This window comes from Pleurodeles waltl, chromosome 7 (genome assembly GCF_031143425.1).
Source record: "Pleurodeles waltl isolate 20211129_DDA chromosome 7, aPleWal1.hap1.20221129, whole genome shotgun sequence".
Lineage (NCBI taxonomy): Eukaryota > Metazoa > Chordata > Amphibia > Caudata > Salamandridae > Pleurodeles > Pleurodeles waltl.
In genome coordinates this window covers 265,657,916-265,677,762 of record NC_090446.1, presented here as the reverse complement: position 1 = coordinate 265,677,762, position 19,847 = coordinate 265,657,916, and the positions used below count along the sequence as shown (strand labels likewise).

The 19,847-nt window shown below is 41.8% G+C and overlaps 1 protein-coding gene across 2 annotated transcripts in view; it reads right to left on the bottom strand.

The window, feature by feature from the left end:
- The window catches only part of ATP9A (ATPase phospholipid transporting 9A (putative)), a 534,117-nt gene that overhangs the window by 248,729 nt on the left and 265,541 nt on the right, over positions 1-19,847 (bottom strand). For both annotated transcript variants that reach the window (XM_069243632.1, XM_069243631.1), the window contains exon 15: positions 5,638-5,799. In XM_069243632.1, the coding sequence (XP_069099733.1) occupies positions 5,638-5,799 (162 nt within the window). The remainder of the gene's footprint in view (positions 1-5,637; positions 5,800-19,847) is intronic.

The window sequence follows — 19,847 nt, the reverse complement described above, 5'->3', positions numbered from 1 at the left end:
CTCAAAAAACTTTTGACAGAAGTATAAAAAAGACCAGTCAAAAAGTGACTGAGGAGTAGCTCTTTGTTTGGGTCAGTGCTGGCTGGCACAGAAAGAAAAGGACTGACGTCAGTCCACTGGGGTGGCACCTATCTAGGGCCCACAATGTCATATTCAGAGTGGACGACACCGACTGAGATGACAGACACCATCTAAGGGTGCGCAGGGGTACTGCTCACGAATAAATCTCTGGATCCAGACTGACTCCTGGGGAAATTCTAGGGTAAGGAATCTGCAAGTATCTCTCTATCAGATATTGATATCTCTTGTGAACCAGTAATAAACAAAAACACCCTCACAGAATACTGCACAATGACGAATAATTGCGCCAGGGCTGCTCCAAAAAAGAACTAAAAAAAATTGCATTTTATATTATTTTAATTTAGTAGGAACACTTGCAGATGTAAGAAGGCTTTTGAGTTTAAGTTTGGTGTAGAGGATATGGGGGGCAGTGGGTTACCTGTTGGCATGAAAGATAATGAGATAGATGAAACAAGATAAATAGTATTGTAGCTGGATCTCAAAGTAGAGTTCTTTGTCACAGGTGCATTTGAAGAAGTTTATGACTGCTTCTAGCACAATTTAAACTACTGAATTACACCAGAAGCATCCCTAGCTTTCTTCCATATACAGAAGTAGAAATAATAAGTTCCATTGTGTAGGGCTTGAAATTTTAAATATTTCGCTTTCCAAATAATGACTCAAGAATCTTAGAAAAGTGAACACCATGAAATTTGCAGATCTATGTTTTGGCCTGGCAATGGCTCATTATGCAAGTGCACTTGCCTATGGGTGATGCAGAGGATACAGAATTGGATGTGAAAATGCACTGGGTAAGGCAATTTCAAGACTAAGGAACTGTGCCACTAAGACTCACGGTCAAGGACGACTATCGCTCTTTTGGGTTTAGATGTTTAAGACTTGGCTGTAAATGAGTGTGCAAAAAGTGTAAAGAGCCGGGCATAACCCGGCTGTGATAAAGACATTTCCTAATGTGAGACATATACTGGTTTGCAACAGGATTATCTTCAAAGATAGGTTGAGGTAGTTCTTTTGAGTGTAGATGAGCTGCTTGATCTGGCTGGTTAGGAATCTCTTTTAGCTGAAGTGGACCTCCAAGTTCTTGACAGATTTCAGTAGCAAGGGAAGGGTTCCAATTAATACAGTTGCCTGAATGAGATGAAGCATTATATAAGAACTTCATGTAGAAATATCTCTGATTTGCTTTACTGGAGGAAATGATTGGGTTGGCGTTTCCAGTCAGAATACAAATGGAAATCAGTATGTAGGGGAGCAAGGCTTTCACCTAAGCAAGTGAAGACACAAGGTCATCAAATAAGTTCTCAGATAGTCCTCCATTTCAAAGTCAGACAACGAATCCAGCATATTTAGCAAAGCAACTTGACTCTTGACAATGAGTTTCATAACAATCCCTGCCCTGACATCCAGATGAGGTGAATGTCATGCTAGTATATGAAGAATGATTGGTACGAGTCCTTGCTCAAAATGATCTGCACATGTTAACGTACTAGTTTTTCCAAAGCTTTGTCAATCTGGGAAGGTTAGAGGTGGGGCAATTTGTGGGGCATATACAATTTAGAAGAAAGGTATTTACAACAAAAGAATAGCTAGCACATCCTTCATATTTTGCTATAAGATTCCTTTACTGAATCATTTGCTAACTGTGATGGGCAGAGAGAAGCCAGAATGCAATCAAGGCAAATGGAAATCAAAACTGGGCAAATTATCAACAAGCTTGCAAATCCTCCTGCTGAGTCATTGGCTTTCAGAGTGTAGATGGCTGAGCTTATGCTCAATGCTGCTCCAGGTTGGGTTTGGTTATTGTTTAGGTGAATGGAGTATTAGCACATATTTCAGATTTTTCAAATCTTGATTTGATGTGATGCATCTTGGTATTAAAAAAAATGTTTAGTTATTAGTAGCAGCAGTTTGGGTGAGTTGGAGAAATTATGTTCTGTCAAAGTTCAGAAGACCTCTAAAGGTCTATATGGTTTATTATCAATTTTGTAAATCGCTTGGCTCTATTGGGGATGTCTGGTGGTGGCAATGTAGTTTTGCTCTTCACCAGCTGGGGAGCCAGATGTTTTCATTAGTATTGTGACTTTCTAAATATGGTCCTGGCATCTGCAAATTCCTTGATAAATCATTTATTTTGTATGCTGAAGTCATACTTTGATAACACAGCTTTGCCAGACTAAGCTAATCTCTTTAGCACATTGCTCTGGTTTGTGTATCAGTGTCATGTCTTTGTTGAAATCCATTAGTCTGCACCAAAGTCTTTGGAGAATGATTCAATTGAAATGTTTTGACATGGGTGGGCCATAAATTTTTTGTGCGAATAATAATTTTTTGGATCAGGGCTGAAATGGTGGGGAAAGCAAATAAGTCAGTTGTCTACCCAGGACATCGAGATTTGCTGTGCCATGATAGGTGTTAAAGTTAAATCTTAAGTCAAGAAGAACAACATTTCTTTGACGTTAAGATAGTTAAGTGTGGCAAAAACTGAACATGAGTTATCTGTGACCTTTCCAAAAACAACTATTAGGTTGTAATGCTTGGAGTCCTTGCTGAGGTGTTTGGATTAGTCGGTGGTGAAGGATGACACTGTTTTAGTAGGTGTGGAGAAATGGATGAGTGCCAGGAAATGCTTTTCTAAGATTCAAGGATAATACATTCTCATGGATGAACAATTCAGGCATAAATGTTTTTGGATTTTATGCATGACTTAGAGGGAGAGATTAAATGTGACATTAGAATTTAAAAGTGAGCAAACTTAAGAGGTCTTTACTTAATTAACTCAACTCTTCTCTTGACCTCAACAATTACAAAAGTATTACGGTAAACTAGTTCAGAATCATCACATTTTATACAGATTAACACATATAAGGTATTTGGAGTTCTTGTTTTCTTGAGTGAACACCATGTTCTGGGCTTTTTAGTAGGGCCACTTTCCATGGCATTTTCTTAGATTACCCCGACTACTCAGTAACGTATTGAGAAGAATTTCAACTAATGTTCACCTGTATTTTTGCTGGTGGATAGAAGGTTGATCTCTCTTCAATGTAGGTGTATACGTATGTATTGTAATTCACATAGCTGAAACCTTGCTAGGAGGCAGTGCAGCTCTGTAGATTTCATGGGGTATTGGGAAACAATACATGATTGTCTACATAAATTAATTGCCATCAGCATCTTAAAGGCTAGATCAAAGCCTCGTCTTGTTCAGAGACACGTTGCTGCAGATGAGAGAGTCACACAGGAGTATAAAAAAGGGATGAATGGTATGCTTCAATTAATTTCAGCCTCTGGTAATTACTAGGGGATGCATCAAAGTCCATTGTTTATTTGCATACCAGGCCATTTCAATTCAGACTCAAAGGCATATCGGCCTCAACCCGGCTCGAAAAGGAACAGTTGAGTTGGAACTACCGGGCCAGGTCCTCCCTGAACCAGAAAGCAAGCAAATCGAGACTGGGTTTGCACTTAATAGGGCTCATCATAGCTATGTTCTAGTGGCATAGCATGCAAGGAATCTACATCTTGGCAAACCAATCCACTTAGTGTTTCACACTGCAGTACACAAAAAGTGAATGATTTAATTAATAGCAGCCATTGGTAATGACTCAGGCCTCATTCCGGTTCATTCCTATATTGGACACCATGTCATCTCAGTTTGGACCCGGTCATATGCAAATCAGTATTAATCTTGTGCCTGTGGGAATGGTCCAGCCCGAACGGCCATGCCAGCAACTTTCTGAACCTAACCTTCAAGCATCCCAAGACTTGTTCCTGCCCTTACTAGGGCTCATCAATCGGGTATAGCTTAGATAAAAAAAAAAAAAATGTTTTGAAATTCAAACCAGAGATATCGCCAGTGACTGAAATGAATTCAAGCATTCTTTCCATCACCTTGTTGTGTTTGTAGTTGATGCCCTAAGTGGAACGGGTACGCCCAGACATAGGTCCCATGGTCACTGTGCCATCAGACTCAAGCTATACCTACTTGTGATACCTAATTAGGTTGAAACTTGTCTGGGGTTGCTTGTATTCCCATTTGGAGGCGACTTAGCCTAGCAGTTTGGGCTGGACTTTTCATCCTGGAGCAGGACTAAAACTGATTTGCGTAACGTGGATACTGTCTAGGATGGTACAGTAGGCTAACAATTGATGCTCTGGAATGAGGCCCAGACCGATTGCCAGTGGCTGAGTTTAATTCAAGCATTCTTTCCATCACCTTGGTTTTTGGTGAAGATGAAGTTTAGAATATGTTGTTAACTTCAAAAAGATTAAAAAATCCTACATTATACAGTTACTTAAAACCATTATAATATCAAGTCTTTAAATTCACTGCGTATTGTGCAACATCTACCCTTACACTGCCTATAGAAACTATAACAGTGTGAGAAATTTAGCATGTTCAATCAAGAGAATTAATGGGCATACAGAGAGCTGTCTTGTGGTTCCTATCTTAATAAGATGCTATTTTTCAACCCAAACAATATACTACAACTACACAGGACTGGCGGGCATATCACAAGACCCTTCCTCACCACTATGTGAGGAAAAGCCCACTCCAAAAACTCAAACACACATAAGAGTGGGGAAGGTCACAAGAAGGGTGAAATAATATGCTTAGCATCGTTATTACCATTGTGAGGTATTAAGACTATCCTAAGGTTTTCTTTAATTGAGAGTTTAAACTTTTATATCTGTGTATTACAGTCAATGTACCACTACATTCCTTGACAGAATTTGGTAACATCATCTATATGCAGGGGTTTCTTAATATTTTGAGCTTTTTAAAAGTGACCACAGTGTTATTATGGCTAATGAACTATTAGTTAATTACAAATATTAATTATCTTGTGCAAAGTAATGGTGTTAGCTGAATCAACGCTTTCATGTGCAAGTAAAGACATTTAGGACCTGAGATTAGTGCAAAAGAACAAAGGGGGACAGAGTCTCTGCGTTTTTATTACCATCTGATAGGTCAGCATTTGTTTTTCAGAATATTCAACAATTTTTCACTTTGGACATAAGCAGACATGTTTTTTTTTTTTTATTATTCAACAAGGCCTTAAACAGTGGGCCTAGGTTAAAGACCATCTGATTTGAGTGTGATTGTTATTTTCTTGGACATCCAACAAAACACCCTTATGTTTAGGATTATCACACACAATCTAAGAAAAGGTACATAATGGCATGATAAGTAGTCAACGGGGCAGATTCCACTTTCTGCTGTCAGATGGTTCAAGAACGCCAGAGTGACTGTGGGGAAGATGCTGAAGTCAATCAGCCTGGCTTTATCACTTGGCTAGCACATTAAGCTCTCTGCATGCAGAACAATATCACAGTTTGTTCTGTTAATGTATTCGGGCAAATGTGAGAGATAATTTATCTGAAGGAAAGATGAGGATTTTAGCAAGTTATGATAAAAGCATAATGATACTCAGAATCAGGTTTTGATTGTGTATGTGCACGAGGCGCTGTGCAATCTCAGCCTCGGTGCCGCACCTGTTAAAAATGATAAGGCCCGCCGGTAACTTTAAAGTATTTTAGGTACATTCGCTGACTTACCCTCACAATGATGCCCATTCGTTTACTTTCATATGTGAAGGGAAAAATCTGCAGGATGGTGAAGTTTAACACTTGTCCACTAGGTGTCCGTAGTTGCATGGAGGATTGATCTCTGCCCACTAGCGTTAGTCCAACACTCTCAGTCCACTGTACCAGGGCCACCTAAGAACAAGAAAAGGTGACAGGTCAGACAGACTGCTGGGTTTTCAGGTTCAGAGGTCACGCAAATGAACTCTGGTAAGAGAAACACAATTGGTAAGCTAGAGAGAAAAAAAGTTATTCAGCCATTCTTGCCATTGTAAAAATTGTCAGCATTCTACGTCAGCCGTGTAATGTGAACAAATGGGCCTTCAGTGTTGCCGTTTCCTAAAGCCAGTCTCCAGCGCTTAAATCATTTGATCCCACATCCTCTAGGACTCACGGTGGTTAACCCCTTAATCTCTGAAACGCGCTTTTCACAGCATTTTTCACACTCACAGACTGATGAGAATCACTCATCGGGCATTATTGAAAAGTATTACCTTTTACACACGAATGTAAAAGAGTTCACTACAGCTAATTAGTCGGGCTACTATTTTCCCGGGATAAAATAAGTAGAAATTTCACCTGGAGGAACATTTTACACACGTTGACCAATTAAAAAACGAAAATTCTATTAGTCGGTCTTGAAGAGTTCAAGCTGTGAATGTGTTTGCGTGTGCTTTAGTTGAGCGCGAACCAGACACCGAGGAAGTAAGAGCGTTTTAAAGAGGTCAAAGGGTGATACAGTTAAATTAAGTATAAAAGTGAATTTACACAAATTCACTTTCTTACGAGGCACAGAAAGAAGACCGACACCTTTTTTTTTTAATACATTTTGGCTGTAAAATGGCTTGAAAAGAATGGTCATCCACAGTGTTTCGTCGTACTAGAAAATCATTTTCAGGGGTATTTTTTTTATAATGCAGACACGGATCTGCGTGCTTGTTCATATAACCATCGCAGACCGAACAGAGTGTGTTCACAAACCTTAATCTGACAGAATTCACGAGTAATGCTCCAACCAAAGTTTTACAAACCGTACAATGAATTCAGTGGGCTCGATTTCATTAAATAGTCTTGTAATCAGATACCTTACATTTTCTGTACAATGTTTAGCTTTCTGCGAGTGTCCTAAAGGGGTTCTGGCCAGGAAAACAGGCTTCCGACAGTTCCAGCAGGGCGCCCCTGCGTCGTTTCTGATTTATTTGCGCCAGAGCGGGGCTGCCCGCTGTGCTAAACAATATTATATTTAAAGTTTTCGGTGCTCACAAAATATAATTTCCAAGTGCTGCACGCCATAAAGCATATATTGAGAATGCAGGCACGTCCACGGGAGATGCATGGCAACATAATCCGGGAGCATTAGTTTCCAAGAAATAAGTAACATTTTAATCAAAGCATTGCTTTCATCCACCAGAGATTTTAAATACATGAGTAAGAAGCAACTCTATATTCTCATAAAGGAGGGACCAGCTTACTCGACAGCACAGTAATGGTTCCTCATCTATAAGGTAAGAAATAGACATCGCAAGCACATTGCAAATGGACATAAATTAGATCGTTGCCCGAAAGGGACAATTTATGAATAAAAAAAAAGAGAATATTGTTCTAACATATCAATAGAAATGACAAAATATCACAGTTAATCCAAAAACGAACAGGTTACTTGCCTTCGGTAATGCCAAATATGGTAGACATAATAGTTGCAGATTTCTTACCTTTGAGCTACCCCCAGGCGTCAGCTTGATCAGGAGAATTTTCTGAGCAGTACCTCTGCACGGCGTTAGATGGCATCGATCAGCTCCATGTTCGTTGTTGTCAGTGCCACATATGATGTCACATGTCCTATAAAGGCGCCACCCCGGTGCACTGACGTCAGTTTCTTTTCACAACTTTCCATGCTAGAAGCCATGAAGAACATTGACTACTGGTGCATCAAAACGAAGGCCCGGTCTGTAGAAATCAGTTTGCAGAGCGAGAGGGATGGGTGGGTCAGTAAGGAATTTGCAGCAAGTATGTCTCTATCAGATAAGGCGTTACCGAAGGTAAGTAACGTGCCCACTTGATAGAGACTATTGGTTGCAGATTCCTTATCTTTTGAATAGAAACACAAGCAATACCATCCTTTGAGGTGGGTCTGCGAACCAAGATCATACTAGAAAGTCCTGCAGGACCGAACGGGCAAAGTACATGCTCCTATGGACCAAACTGTCCAGGCAGTAGTGTTTGGTAGACGTGTGCAGAGAACATGTTGCCGCCTAATAGATGTCAAGGACTGGAACTCCACGTGCTAATGCTCTGGTCACGGCCGTCGCTTGGGTAAAATGAGCACGCAAACCTTCAGGTGGCTGCTTTTTGGCCAATGCGTAGCAGATCTTGATGCAGAGTATGACCCATCTGGAGATGATCCGCTTCTGAACTGCCCCACTTTTCTTTACAACCACATAACTGACAAAGGGTTGATCATCCACCCAGAACTCTTTTGTATGACCAAGGTAGAATGCCAACGCCCTTTCTGGGTCCAGGTGGTAGGGTCTCTCCTCTTCTTTAGAGGGATGTGGGGGTGCCTAAAAAGTAGGCATGGTGATGGATTGGCCTACATGAAAGGGCGTAACCACTTTTGGCAAAAAGTAAGCCCTAATGTGAAGTGTATCCATCTATCTTTCCAGGAGACGTTGCCTATGTAAATAAGAGTGTAGCTTAAACCATGTAAACTAAAATCCTGTGCATGCACCTGACCACTATTTTGGTACGCATATGTGAGCTTTTTGTGATTTAATCGAGAACTATCTCACGATAAAAGACACACACCAGAAACTAGCCTAAAATATTGTCTTTTCCAAAGCTTATTAGCAGTATCTGATAAATGACTAACAACAATAATGCAGTTAATATTTAGATTTTTAAATGTTTCAGTCCTGAAAATATGAGAAAGTGGAAAGTGTAGAGGTCTTGGATTGTCTCAATCACCCCCCAGTTCCCTTCTTTCACATCACTTTCCTCTGCAGTCTCCCTATTAAAAAAGTATGCTCTTTTTCATACAACATCTTTCTGAAATTCTGTCTGCACATCTCATCTCTTTCCTCTTCAGTGCCACCCTTTCACTCTCTCCTGCATGCTCTTTCTTGAATCTCCTCCGCCTCGCCATCTTCCCAACACCCACAACACACACACTCTCCCATAACTACTGAATTGTTCTTTTACACTGTCAATATTCCATCAGCTATGTACCTCCTTCACACTTTTTCACACATAAAACTGGAACACATGACCACTACTCTGTGAGCTCTACAGAGAGGCCAAGGATTAGATGACCATGTATTCTGAACACCTTTATGTCCCACAGAAAGGCCCAGTGAGAAACCTCCACATCATTCAGTCTTCAATCTAGAGCTCTCAATCATTGCACGTTGTAAATGCCCATTCAAAGCCTGACCTCAAAGTCACCTAGAGGCGACTCAGTTCACAGAACCAACTATTCAAAAGTAATATGTTGCATCACAAAATACAGAAACACAACATACTGGAAAAAGGGACACTCTCAGGGAATGCAAGATTCAGTAAAACCTATGAAATGCAAAAAGGAACTATATCCTTGACATAAATTACCTACTTTAGGTTTGCAGAACACAACTTGATATTTCTAAAGCTGTGTTAGTTGGAGGCAAGTCTTAACTGTTTTGTCAAAAAACTAAACTCTGAACAATGTTTGTCTGGGATTTCACTTTGCCCACAGCACTTGTCATTACAACCGTAGTAACAGCTGCATTTGACAAAGCGAAAGGTCCAGACCTCAAAAACTCTCCCTACTGAAATTTCCAAGGGAGGCTAAATAAGGGTTGCTTCTTCAAACAAGCATTGGGAAAGCCAATAGGTCTCAGTGTTAAGACCTATTGGCTTGGCAATGTTCTTATCAACGTGTTACTGTATATACATTGCATATGTTACATACATAAAGTCTTTGAATTTGTTAGCATGTATAACCTGCTTTAGTGCAATTTTCTATTTTGATTTACTTTACTAAGTATTGGCAAAAGGCAAGCGGTCTTGGACTTAAAGGGCTGTGAGATATTGCGTTTTGCAAGCTTGAAAGGTAAGTGAGCTGAAACGTATTTAGGTTTTTGGTGTTTGGGTGAGTTCTGGTTTTGGGACGGTGTTGATAATGGGGCACGACAGAGCTCTGGAGCAAAGGCTGAAGGCAGTGTGAATCAGTGGGTCAAAACAGTGTTCAGAATGCACACTCATTCAACACTTGACCTCTCTCCAGTGCAATGATTGTCACACATGTACAGTTTGTAATTACCAATTCTAATTATTTACATCAAAATCATTGTTGTGATTCATTTACATAAAACTGCTAACCAGCACTCACAAAGCCAATATGTCTAACTAGCTTTATGCATGTTTGCTGCTGTAGCAGCTAGCTCACAAAGAGGAATTTAAATGCTGGCCAGGAAGCATGCTGTCCACAGCACAGGACTCTAGTTCATGAGTTTTCAGTCACACCTTTTTCACTTAGCCCTAGACCTTTTTTGAGATCATCTCACCTAAAGCACTGTGGTTCACAATAGGTTTTTGCCTACAGACATCTACAAGCTGTCTCGTAAATTAGACATAAAAACAGTGATTTTGTAAAACTGTGGAGTCCTTGAGAGCCAAATCCGAAACTGGTGAAGCAGAAATAAGGAGCAAACGCTTTGCTCCTCGTGGGCACTCACTCTGCACCGTCTCTGGGAGGGCAGGAGCACAGATGGTGTTAAGTGTCAGAGGAGGGAAGTCTTGCACTTCAGTGAAAGAAAGGCAAGGACCTGACTTCCTCAGTTGCGACACCCCAGGTCAATGTTGCAGCTCCTAGGGCTCTTGGTACCACAGAGCCCCTTTAGAAGTGAGGGTGCATCATTTCTACCCTGGCAAGGTGGATCCAAAAGTCGCGCAGGTCATTTGCTCCCTGGCAAAGTATATCCAAATATTCTCAGCTTCTCTGGGAGGTAAGCATAAAGGGGGAATCACAGTAGAGGGAAAACAATGTAGAATGCGAGGGCAGGGGAGATGTGAGGCTGAATCACAGAGAATGAGGGTGGGGGAAGGAACAGGTGGGATGGGAAACCAACACAAAGGGCGGGACAGAAGAAACTCTGGGGAACGGGTGAGGAGAAGTACATTGGAAGACACATTGAAGGAAGCAAAGTAACAGGGAGAGAGAAAGCAACGTGAAGTGTGGGATTAACGGGTGAGAGCAGTGGGAGAGAGCAGGGGGGACGCACACAGACAGAGAGCGTAACACGAAGCCCAGAGGGGGTACAGAAGCTAATTATGGAGACAGCTAGAACGCACATAGACTCGTTTGGAGTGCTCAAATAAAAGGAGAAAACTAATGGGTAAAAAAGGAGCACTGGAAGGACACTAGTGATGCATCCATACTACAGGAGAAGAATAAAACACAAAAAGCAGAGGGAACAAACTAATGAATAGGAAGCAAGCAAATGGGAGTGACAATGAAGCCAACCAATGGTATGCAATGAGCAGAATCTAAGTGCACTGTAAGCTAAAAATACATCTCGTAACAGACAGTGCATGCACACCCCAGAAGCCAAGACTTAAAAAAACTCAATTTTTTGAATTGGCTTGCTAATAGAAAAGTAGATGGGGGTAATGTGGGATCTGGAGGGCTATAATGTGTTTTGGCATATTTAGACACCTCTACCTACCTGGCAGAGAACGTTATGCCTTCAGAGTACCAACGCCACAGCAACTCCTCCGAAAGTATTTTAAGTTTGCTACCAGGCAATCTTTTTTCAAACTGCTGCTCAGTAAGTTTTTTTGTTTTTCACACACACATCTTCCAAAGCGGGAGTTTATTTTTGAAAATGAAAAAAATGATAGCACTGACACCCTCAGATATTTTTCTGTTTGGTACCCTCAATGCTTTTTCTGACTGTCCTGAAGAGGAAAGAAATACATTAGAACGACCTGACATACTTAAAACAAAAGCTCCATGCATGTGGGTCAGTCAGTCAAATATTTCCACCAAAAGTGAAAACATCGCAATTCACATGGCTCTAAATAGAAAGAGCCTCCTATCAATTTGGCTCTTTGGTCTGTTTGCCAACTGCTAAATATTCCCCAAGGTCTTCACGAGAAGGGGCTGATTTGATTGGAGGGCCAATATTTGAGGACGGCAACCTCAATGACATAGGAAAAAGATTAGGTATAGTTGGGTGCAATAATTCACTGTCATCTGCTACATCCAGAGAATCAGACTGTGGACACATCCTATGTTTTTAAGGGGGTACTTTTGGAACACCTGTTAATTTTAATCTGAGATAGCTTTAAACTAATTGCATAGCAAGCATTCTTTGGAGTAAGACTTAAATACCTTTGTGAATGGCACATGTGGCCAAGGGAGGCAATGCTAGTCTTTTGTAAGTGCAAACATGTCCCTTTTGTGAAGGGTAGCTAAACAAAGAGGATAGAACCACCACTAAAAACATCGATTGAGAGCTTACCCATGTATGCTGTCTAATATCTGGAAAAGAACAGTAGACATGTGGAAGACAAGGGTGAGGCCTATGCCTGTAAATTGGCACATGCACCGAACCGGATGGCAAAGAGGCAGAGCAATGCGAAAGAGTAAGTATTGCTAATGTATCTTTCATTGGAAGGGCGCTATTTGAGATGGTTACTGCTCAATGATTACTGTGTAGGCTGCCAGTGTCCAGTAGGACAGAGCAATGATTCTAAATGGGGCAGTAATTATCTTAATAGAAAATGTCTTTGTCCTCCAGTGAGAGGGCAGAAGTAAGAGAGCGAACAGAAAGAACTGTATTTTGGGTAATACTTAGCTAGAACTAGCAATCTTTACAAGCCCTGAAGATTCAATTTCTATGACCTTTTTCACATGGTTGATCACAAACTAAATCCTCTGAGAGATTGGACACTGGATTGCCTTAAGCACTTGCCACAAATCCTTGAAGGAGCTTGATGATTCCACTGTCAGACGATCTTATTTTAAGACTAAGTTGATTCAACGCAGCAGCATCGGAGGATGATTTGCTTGTACCACAAGTCAAGTATAAATGAGGGGAAATACCTTGGGCACGAGTGCATATGTCTCACGGATTTTAGAGTTGCGATAGATTAAGTCAAAAGTGGTGGATCTGAGCTGCAGATATGAGGTAATAGAGCAGTCTGTACTGTACACTGGGATAGAAGTGAAGAAAGGTAATTCCAATTTATAAACAACTTATTGCTTTTGCTGCCGAGTGCCAATTCTATACAACAGCATTTACAGCCCTAAGGCTGGCACGGGTACAGATGTTACCCCAGCACCTTGACATCAAAAGACCTACAAGAAGAATCACAGCTCAGTCCACATCATCACACTTACAAGACACTATTAGAGAGCGCACAAACACAAAAAACTAGTGAGTAAGGAATCTTAAGTTCAGTTTATAACTGTATCTAAAGTGGACTATACAGGCTGGCAATGTACTTGCAGAAGCGACCTGTAAGCTTCTGCTATAGAGAATATCTATTCTCTCAAACATCATGACATGTGGCAGCTACCATCATAAGTCAATGATGTCTCACATTATTCAGACGCCCATCTCCATGCCCAGTTACTTCAAAAGTGGTGCCATTTGGAAGCCAAGATGCAAGGAACATATATTGCAACTCCTCCAATGAGGTTCCGTAAAAGGGTCACCATTCCTTTGTTTGCTAGCTATGCTTGTACTATAAAACTACATACAATTCGTACATATATGGACTCACAACCTGTAATTCCATTCCTTTGTATAAACTTGGACATACTTACAGCTAGTCTGTTATAAGGGCTTATTAAACACAACAAATGCAAACAGTGGGTGCATTCCTTCCCTTGTACATTAAAAAAAATGTGAATGCCAACGGGAAATGGGTACAGGAACATGGAAGAAATGGGGGCCTCCTTGAACTTTTAAACTAATCAATCCCACCCAAATCACTGTAAAAACGGAAACATTTAGGCATGCGCCAAAGATTCCCATTTCCATTTAGTTCCCAGGGATCCATTTGATTTAAACTTTAGCTATTTGATTTCTGGGCGTACTTCCATGTTTGAAGGAGTGGAGTATTGCAGAGTCAAACAATAACCTATTGGCTGCTTAACCTGACTAGGATGTCATTTTATCGTCTAGTAGCAGGTCAGAGGAGAACATGGCCTGCTTATAGCCTCTGATTTAGCGAGCAATTAGCTGGTGAGGGAACACATTCATAGAAGGCTTTATATCCCTACATCAGTTGTCAATGATGCAAGAGTATTGGCAGAATACATTCATCAGTAAGTAATAGCATGACATATTTAGTTAAGTGCAATGAAGTGCAAAGAAGGGGTATGTGGAGGAGCTCCTGGACCTCTTCCTCTAAAAGGCAGAGATGTTCTCAGCTGAGGGTATGTGTGTGGGGTAGGATGTTGGGAGAGGTTGTGAGAAGGCCTAGGCACTAACCATGGTAAACCACCACTAGCACCCATTGATCCGATGTGATTTCCACCCAGTGACAGAGGAAATCCTGCAATCTTCCTATGATAGATGATGGGTGATCCGGGGCAGTGGGGCAAGTCAGTGCTTTGAGTAGAGGCTCCTTTGCCACAGCCACCCTTTCCCTCCCTTTATCGGTATAGCCCCTGTATGCACTCCTTAGCTTACCCTCTGCATGCCTGCTGGTAGAAAGACTGGTCTGTATCTTATATGAATTTGTGGAATCCGGGAAGGTGGTTGGGCCGCCACCCCCTCAAGGCTGCTGCCTCTGAAACAAGCCAGGTTTCGAAGGGCATCCATCAATTTTGTCATATTGATGGCCTTCTTTATCATCTCCAGCATCCCATCAAACAGGAGCCCAAAGATGTGTTCTCCATCAAAGATAATGTTGAGGAGATGCTTTTGGACCTCCGGCTTAAACCCTGAGATACAGAGCCTGGTATAGCATCTGATAAGAATGCTGGTGTTACCCCCAGGGGTGGCTATATCTGCAGCAGTGAAGGCTCAAAGTATTATAGCCTTGGAGATGTCTTACCTCCTGACACTATCCCTTACTCTGTTTCCCTTAACTCTTAAGAGAGATGCTTCACAAATGTCTGCATTTCTTCCAATTAGGCTCTATCATAACCTGGGAAGGAGCCCATGCAGTTAAATATGAGCCATTGGGTAACCACTCTTGCAGTCACCCTCCTGTCGGCTGTGTCCAGCTTCTTGTTCTCCTTATCAGGAGACAGGATATTGCCTGTGACTTGAGCAGAAGCCCGTTTGTGAGCAGTGTGTACAACCAGGGAGTCGGATAGGATATGTTCCCTGATGAACAGGGTCAATGCGGGAGAGCTTGCACTTCTTCTCCACCCTCAGTGTAACTATCCTAACCTTAGCAAGTTCCCCGAATATCTCTGGGGTGAACTTGATCATGCCCTTTAACATGGGCAGAAACTCATTGTCCAATCTGACTCGGACAAAGTCTTGTTGAGGAAATCATCTTTCTCATGGTGGAGATGCATGTCCAACTTGTGAAAGGTGACTGGCAGCTGGATGACCTCGTAATAGGCCATGATATTGTCTGAAGGAGATGCCCTGACATGGGAATGGTCAAACTCTGGGTTGCTCTGGGGTCGTCTGAAGGGTCACATGAGGTTCCCAGCATGAATGATGTGTCATAGGAGACAGCAGGGCCAAAGGAGCTACCTGGGTCATAAAAGGAGTGCTGAGAACCCGCTGGTGATTGTGGGGGAGGTGGTGTATGTGGTTGTGGAATCAGCAGAGAAGGAGGTAGGGGTGTTAAAGGTGGTGGGGCATAAGGGGGAGGGCTCATGACACTATCTCTCTGCTTCTTGGGCATAGGAGCCTTGGAGGCTCCTGATGCAGGTTTCATCTTTATTGTCAAACTCCTCTTTTAAGGCAGAGTCTCTTTGGGTTTCAGAGGGGGTAGCTTTACCAAACTCTTCCCAGTAAGGAGATAAAGAGGTCTTTTTGCCTCACACTTAACTCCCCCTGCAGCCTTTAGAGGATCAGCTGGTTCCAAGTCTTCATAGTCAGTTGTCAATGGTGTTATCAAAGTTGACAAAGCCATCATCAACACTGATGCAGAGTCGATGATGGCTTAGGCATTGGCGTTTCAGTTTTGAGTGGAGTCGAACTTGCTGGTGGCCTTGCGCCTCGATGGCTAAGAGGTGTTGATGCTCTTGAGCAGGTCCTTCCAAGGTCTTCGTTCAGTGCCAACCAGAGCCCAATGGTGCCAGGGATCCTGGAGGTGTAAGGCTTGCAGTGGGTGTCAAGCTGATGATACTTATGACCCTGGCAGAGGTCTTCATTTAAAGGGTGCTAGTCTTAGAAGTCAATGAGGTCTCCTTTAAGGCAGAGCCGCTGTAGAAGATGGCTTCTAGGCTTGTTGAAGGCTGGGGGGGGGGGGGGGGGGGGGGATGGGCAAAGTTCCTGTATCCTCACTTTCCTCATCGCCAAAGGTGTTAGGCGTGTTGGTGGTGGACTGCTGGTAAATCTTGTTATGCCCCTCCCTTTGGTACCACAGTGTGTTCTTCATTCGGAAGGTGAGGAAAGCTTCACACAAGGCATCATCATAGTGGAACGGAGGCGGAGGTTACAAGCTTTGTAGTAACCCGGACATGGGTACTTCACGTGGCACAATGGGCAGTGAGTGAATTGACTTTGCTCCATTAATTTGTGGGGCTCTGCACTGTCCAGTTTGGACGTTTTTAAAGAAGAGGGCGACACGAGGCCCCAGCAGACCATGAGTCCCCTTCCATTTGATAAGTCGATTTGTGGCACTGCTCCCCCAGATAATGTCACTGAGCGAAGAAATGCAGACAATAAAGGTTTCTCCAAGTGTGAATGATGAAGGTTCACCATGGATGCATGAAGTAAAGTATAGGAAATGTCAGGTCTTGAAACCCTGTCTGAACATGTCCAAACATGATGACAGAAAAAACAATATAACATGGAGTCAGTGCCCATGTGCATTGTTTAAAGGTGCAGTCACTGTACATTCCTTGACTCAAAAGGCTTTCCTTGAAGAAAAACACTTTTAAACATCTGAGCCCAACAATAGATGGCAGGACTGTGCAGAGCATTAGAATCTACAGCGCACATGCTATAACTACAATGTTTATGCATGTGCAAAAGAAAAGTTACTGTCCGCCAATACTATGCAAAAAAAAATTTGAAAACCAGATTAATATGCCTGGTAGGTGCACTTTGAAGGCTTAGATAAATTATTATTCTAGCTGCAGTGACTTGTTATTCCAGAGCAGCCCGGGAGATGCACATTGTACATCTACAAATAGTTATACGGGATGCAAACCCATAATAAAAAAGCTTAGCACTACACATATTTCCCATAACCCAACTGTGGGAACATGTTTGAGCGCCAGGACTGGCCCAATTCCTATGTTCCATTTCCAAAGGAAGGAAGAAATTCTACTATGAATGGAACGCGTTGACAAAAGGACAACACAATGAAAATAGTTGAAATGTGCTGGCCTTTCCCCATTTCCTGGACACTCCTACTGTACCTGATACTTCCAGTGTATGTCAGATTATGAGCCAAATTGCATCTGGAGAATACTTTTTCCACGAAAATGCATCTCAAAACACAACTGAAAGATGCCCTTCACATTTCTGTGAGAAAGAAACTGCATTGTTAAATATGATAAATATTTGTTTTCCATCTGATTGGGAATCTTAGAAATCAATTAAGGTCATCTGACGCTTGGAATAAAGGGAAAACAAGCTATTTCCGTGTTTTTCTATCAACAGTGACTTTTAACAGTAAAAAAAAAAAACTATTGAAACTGAACTATCTAACATGATATTTGTGAATTTTTAGACTTTATTGAGGGATGGAGGGATGGAGGGAGAGAGAGAATTCATATATATATAAAAACAAAGGTTACATAGACGTTATAGTTAGGATCTGAAATTACACGTACAAAACCAAAGCAATTCAGCAGATTTAGCTTGATTTATTTCAACTGACTATAACTAGTGCCCTAAAGTATACCTCGCACCTCCCCCATGTACAGTTTTCTCTTCAATAATTTTTATGCAAATGTTGCAGTGATAATATCAATGATGCAATAGAAAATGTCATGAATTATGTGGGGCAATTAGCTGTGCATGGAGAGGGCAAGAGTTATAGTTACCTTAGGGCACAAGTTATGGTTACTTGAACTATATACAAATGCTGAATTTCTATGGTTTTGTGCGTGTAAATTCAGAACCTTACTATATAGTGCCTGTAACCTTTGGGTTTTTTAAGAACATTTCTAAGGTTTTTTTAATGCTGATTCCGAACTATATCATCCCTGTAACCTTCGTTTTTTCAAAGTGAATTTATATGTTTTTTTCAAAGCAGCATGGGAGTTGGCCGCAGGCATCCAGCCCCACGGTCGCACGGCCTTTGGGCGTGCACAGTGGGAATTGACTGCAGCCAGGCCCTACAACTAGGCTCTCCGGCCAACCCCTGTAGCATCCAACCCCGCACCACGATCATCCTCCTGCACTGCGTGGCGAGGGTCTGCCACAGGGCCTGGCCGCAACCACCCCATAGGCATCCGACCCTGTGCCAGGCAGGGCCTTTGGCGAAATAGACAGGGCTTCTAGGTCATTTTGCGCATTTGCATGCTCATAGTAGTTAAAAAGGAGAGGGGTGTGTTCTGTTCTCAACAGGACATGACAAGAAAAAAAAACACTTGTCACAGTCACTACAGAAGACAATGCACTCTGAAAGAGCAACAATATATATTCACCTCCGTCAAGGAATTCAGATAACTTTTCAAGGTGAAACTACAGAGAAAACAAACCTGCTTTGCCTTGACTAAATGCAAGAAGTTAGGGTGATTTGTACTTTATGGAAGCGGAGCTTCAACTGGGGCACCTGCTTTGTTCATATTTGTAAGTGCTTCCCATTCAGGTTTAATTTCTGTTAAATAAGCATTGGTGCCAGAATGCACCCTGACCTGCTTATTTATCGAAGAAGAGGACACAGTTTTGTGCAAAATGTCTAACCTACTGGAGTACTTTCTACCGGCTAATAAGTGCTACCTTGCTGGGTAAATGTATAGTGGCTATTCCACACTACAGCTGAGTAAAGGACCCCGAGGTAATGTCTCCGGTGACTTTGTGTGTCTGTAATGTTGGCATTGTGATTGTCCCTCTGGCGTTTTCAAACAGAAATTTACAATAACATGAACCCTTCTGTAGACAAGAAGACAAGACTACAGATTTGAATCTCCACCAAACACGGGTGCTTTCTCCATGATATGTAGTAAAAGCTTCTTTGTTTGGTGGATGCGTGCTCATCTTCTTCATCTCACGCATCTCCAAAATCAGCAGGAAACACGCAAAGGGGGCCTTTTAGTGGGCTGTCTACCATCCTGGAAGAAGGTGAGTACAAGCTGCATATTACTAACATATATGTGGCGGGTTTCAAGGCTGTTATGCATTCTCAGTGGTTAAAAGGGAGAATGACAAGTTTGTTCTCAACAGGAGCTGAACCCACTCCAGTCACTAGATATCTGTTTCTTTTTCCTTCAGTATCTCAAAAACTACTTAACTATTTAACACCAAAAACCAAAAAGACCTCTTTCTGCACCAAGAGCTACTTTTCTGCCAAATTTGGTGCAAATCCATCAAGCGGTTCGAGCTGTAGTGTTCAAAATCCCTATGGGAAATTGCATGAGGAAAATGCATTTTGGGTCCACTCTCCCTTTTGTGTCAGCCTCCACTTGACAAATCACTCATTAACATTCAAGACAGTAGCTGCAGTGGTGGCAAACTACTTTTGAAAAATTCGTAAAGGTTTGTCAAACAGCACCACTTTATTGGGCAAACAAAAAAAGCTTTTCCTATAGAAACTAGGTCCTAACTATAATTCACTACTGGCGACATCCAGCGGGTAATATATAATAACATAATAACAGTTTGGCATCCTGCACCTTTCGGGTAAATCTGCACTGAAAAACGTGTTGAAATAGAATTATGGGAAACTGAAAAGATGCGCAGATAGGTAATTTCAGGGTTTACTTTGCAGGGGCATGCCCAATGAGCTACAGATATTTCAGTCTCAAATGTCAGAGCTACGCCTTAGATTGCAGAAACTAAACACAATCAAGACAGCAGTCATATCCCAAAGCTTAGAAGAAATTTCCA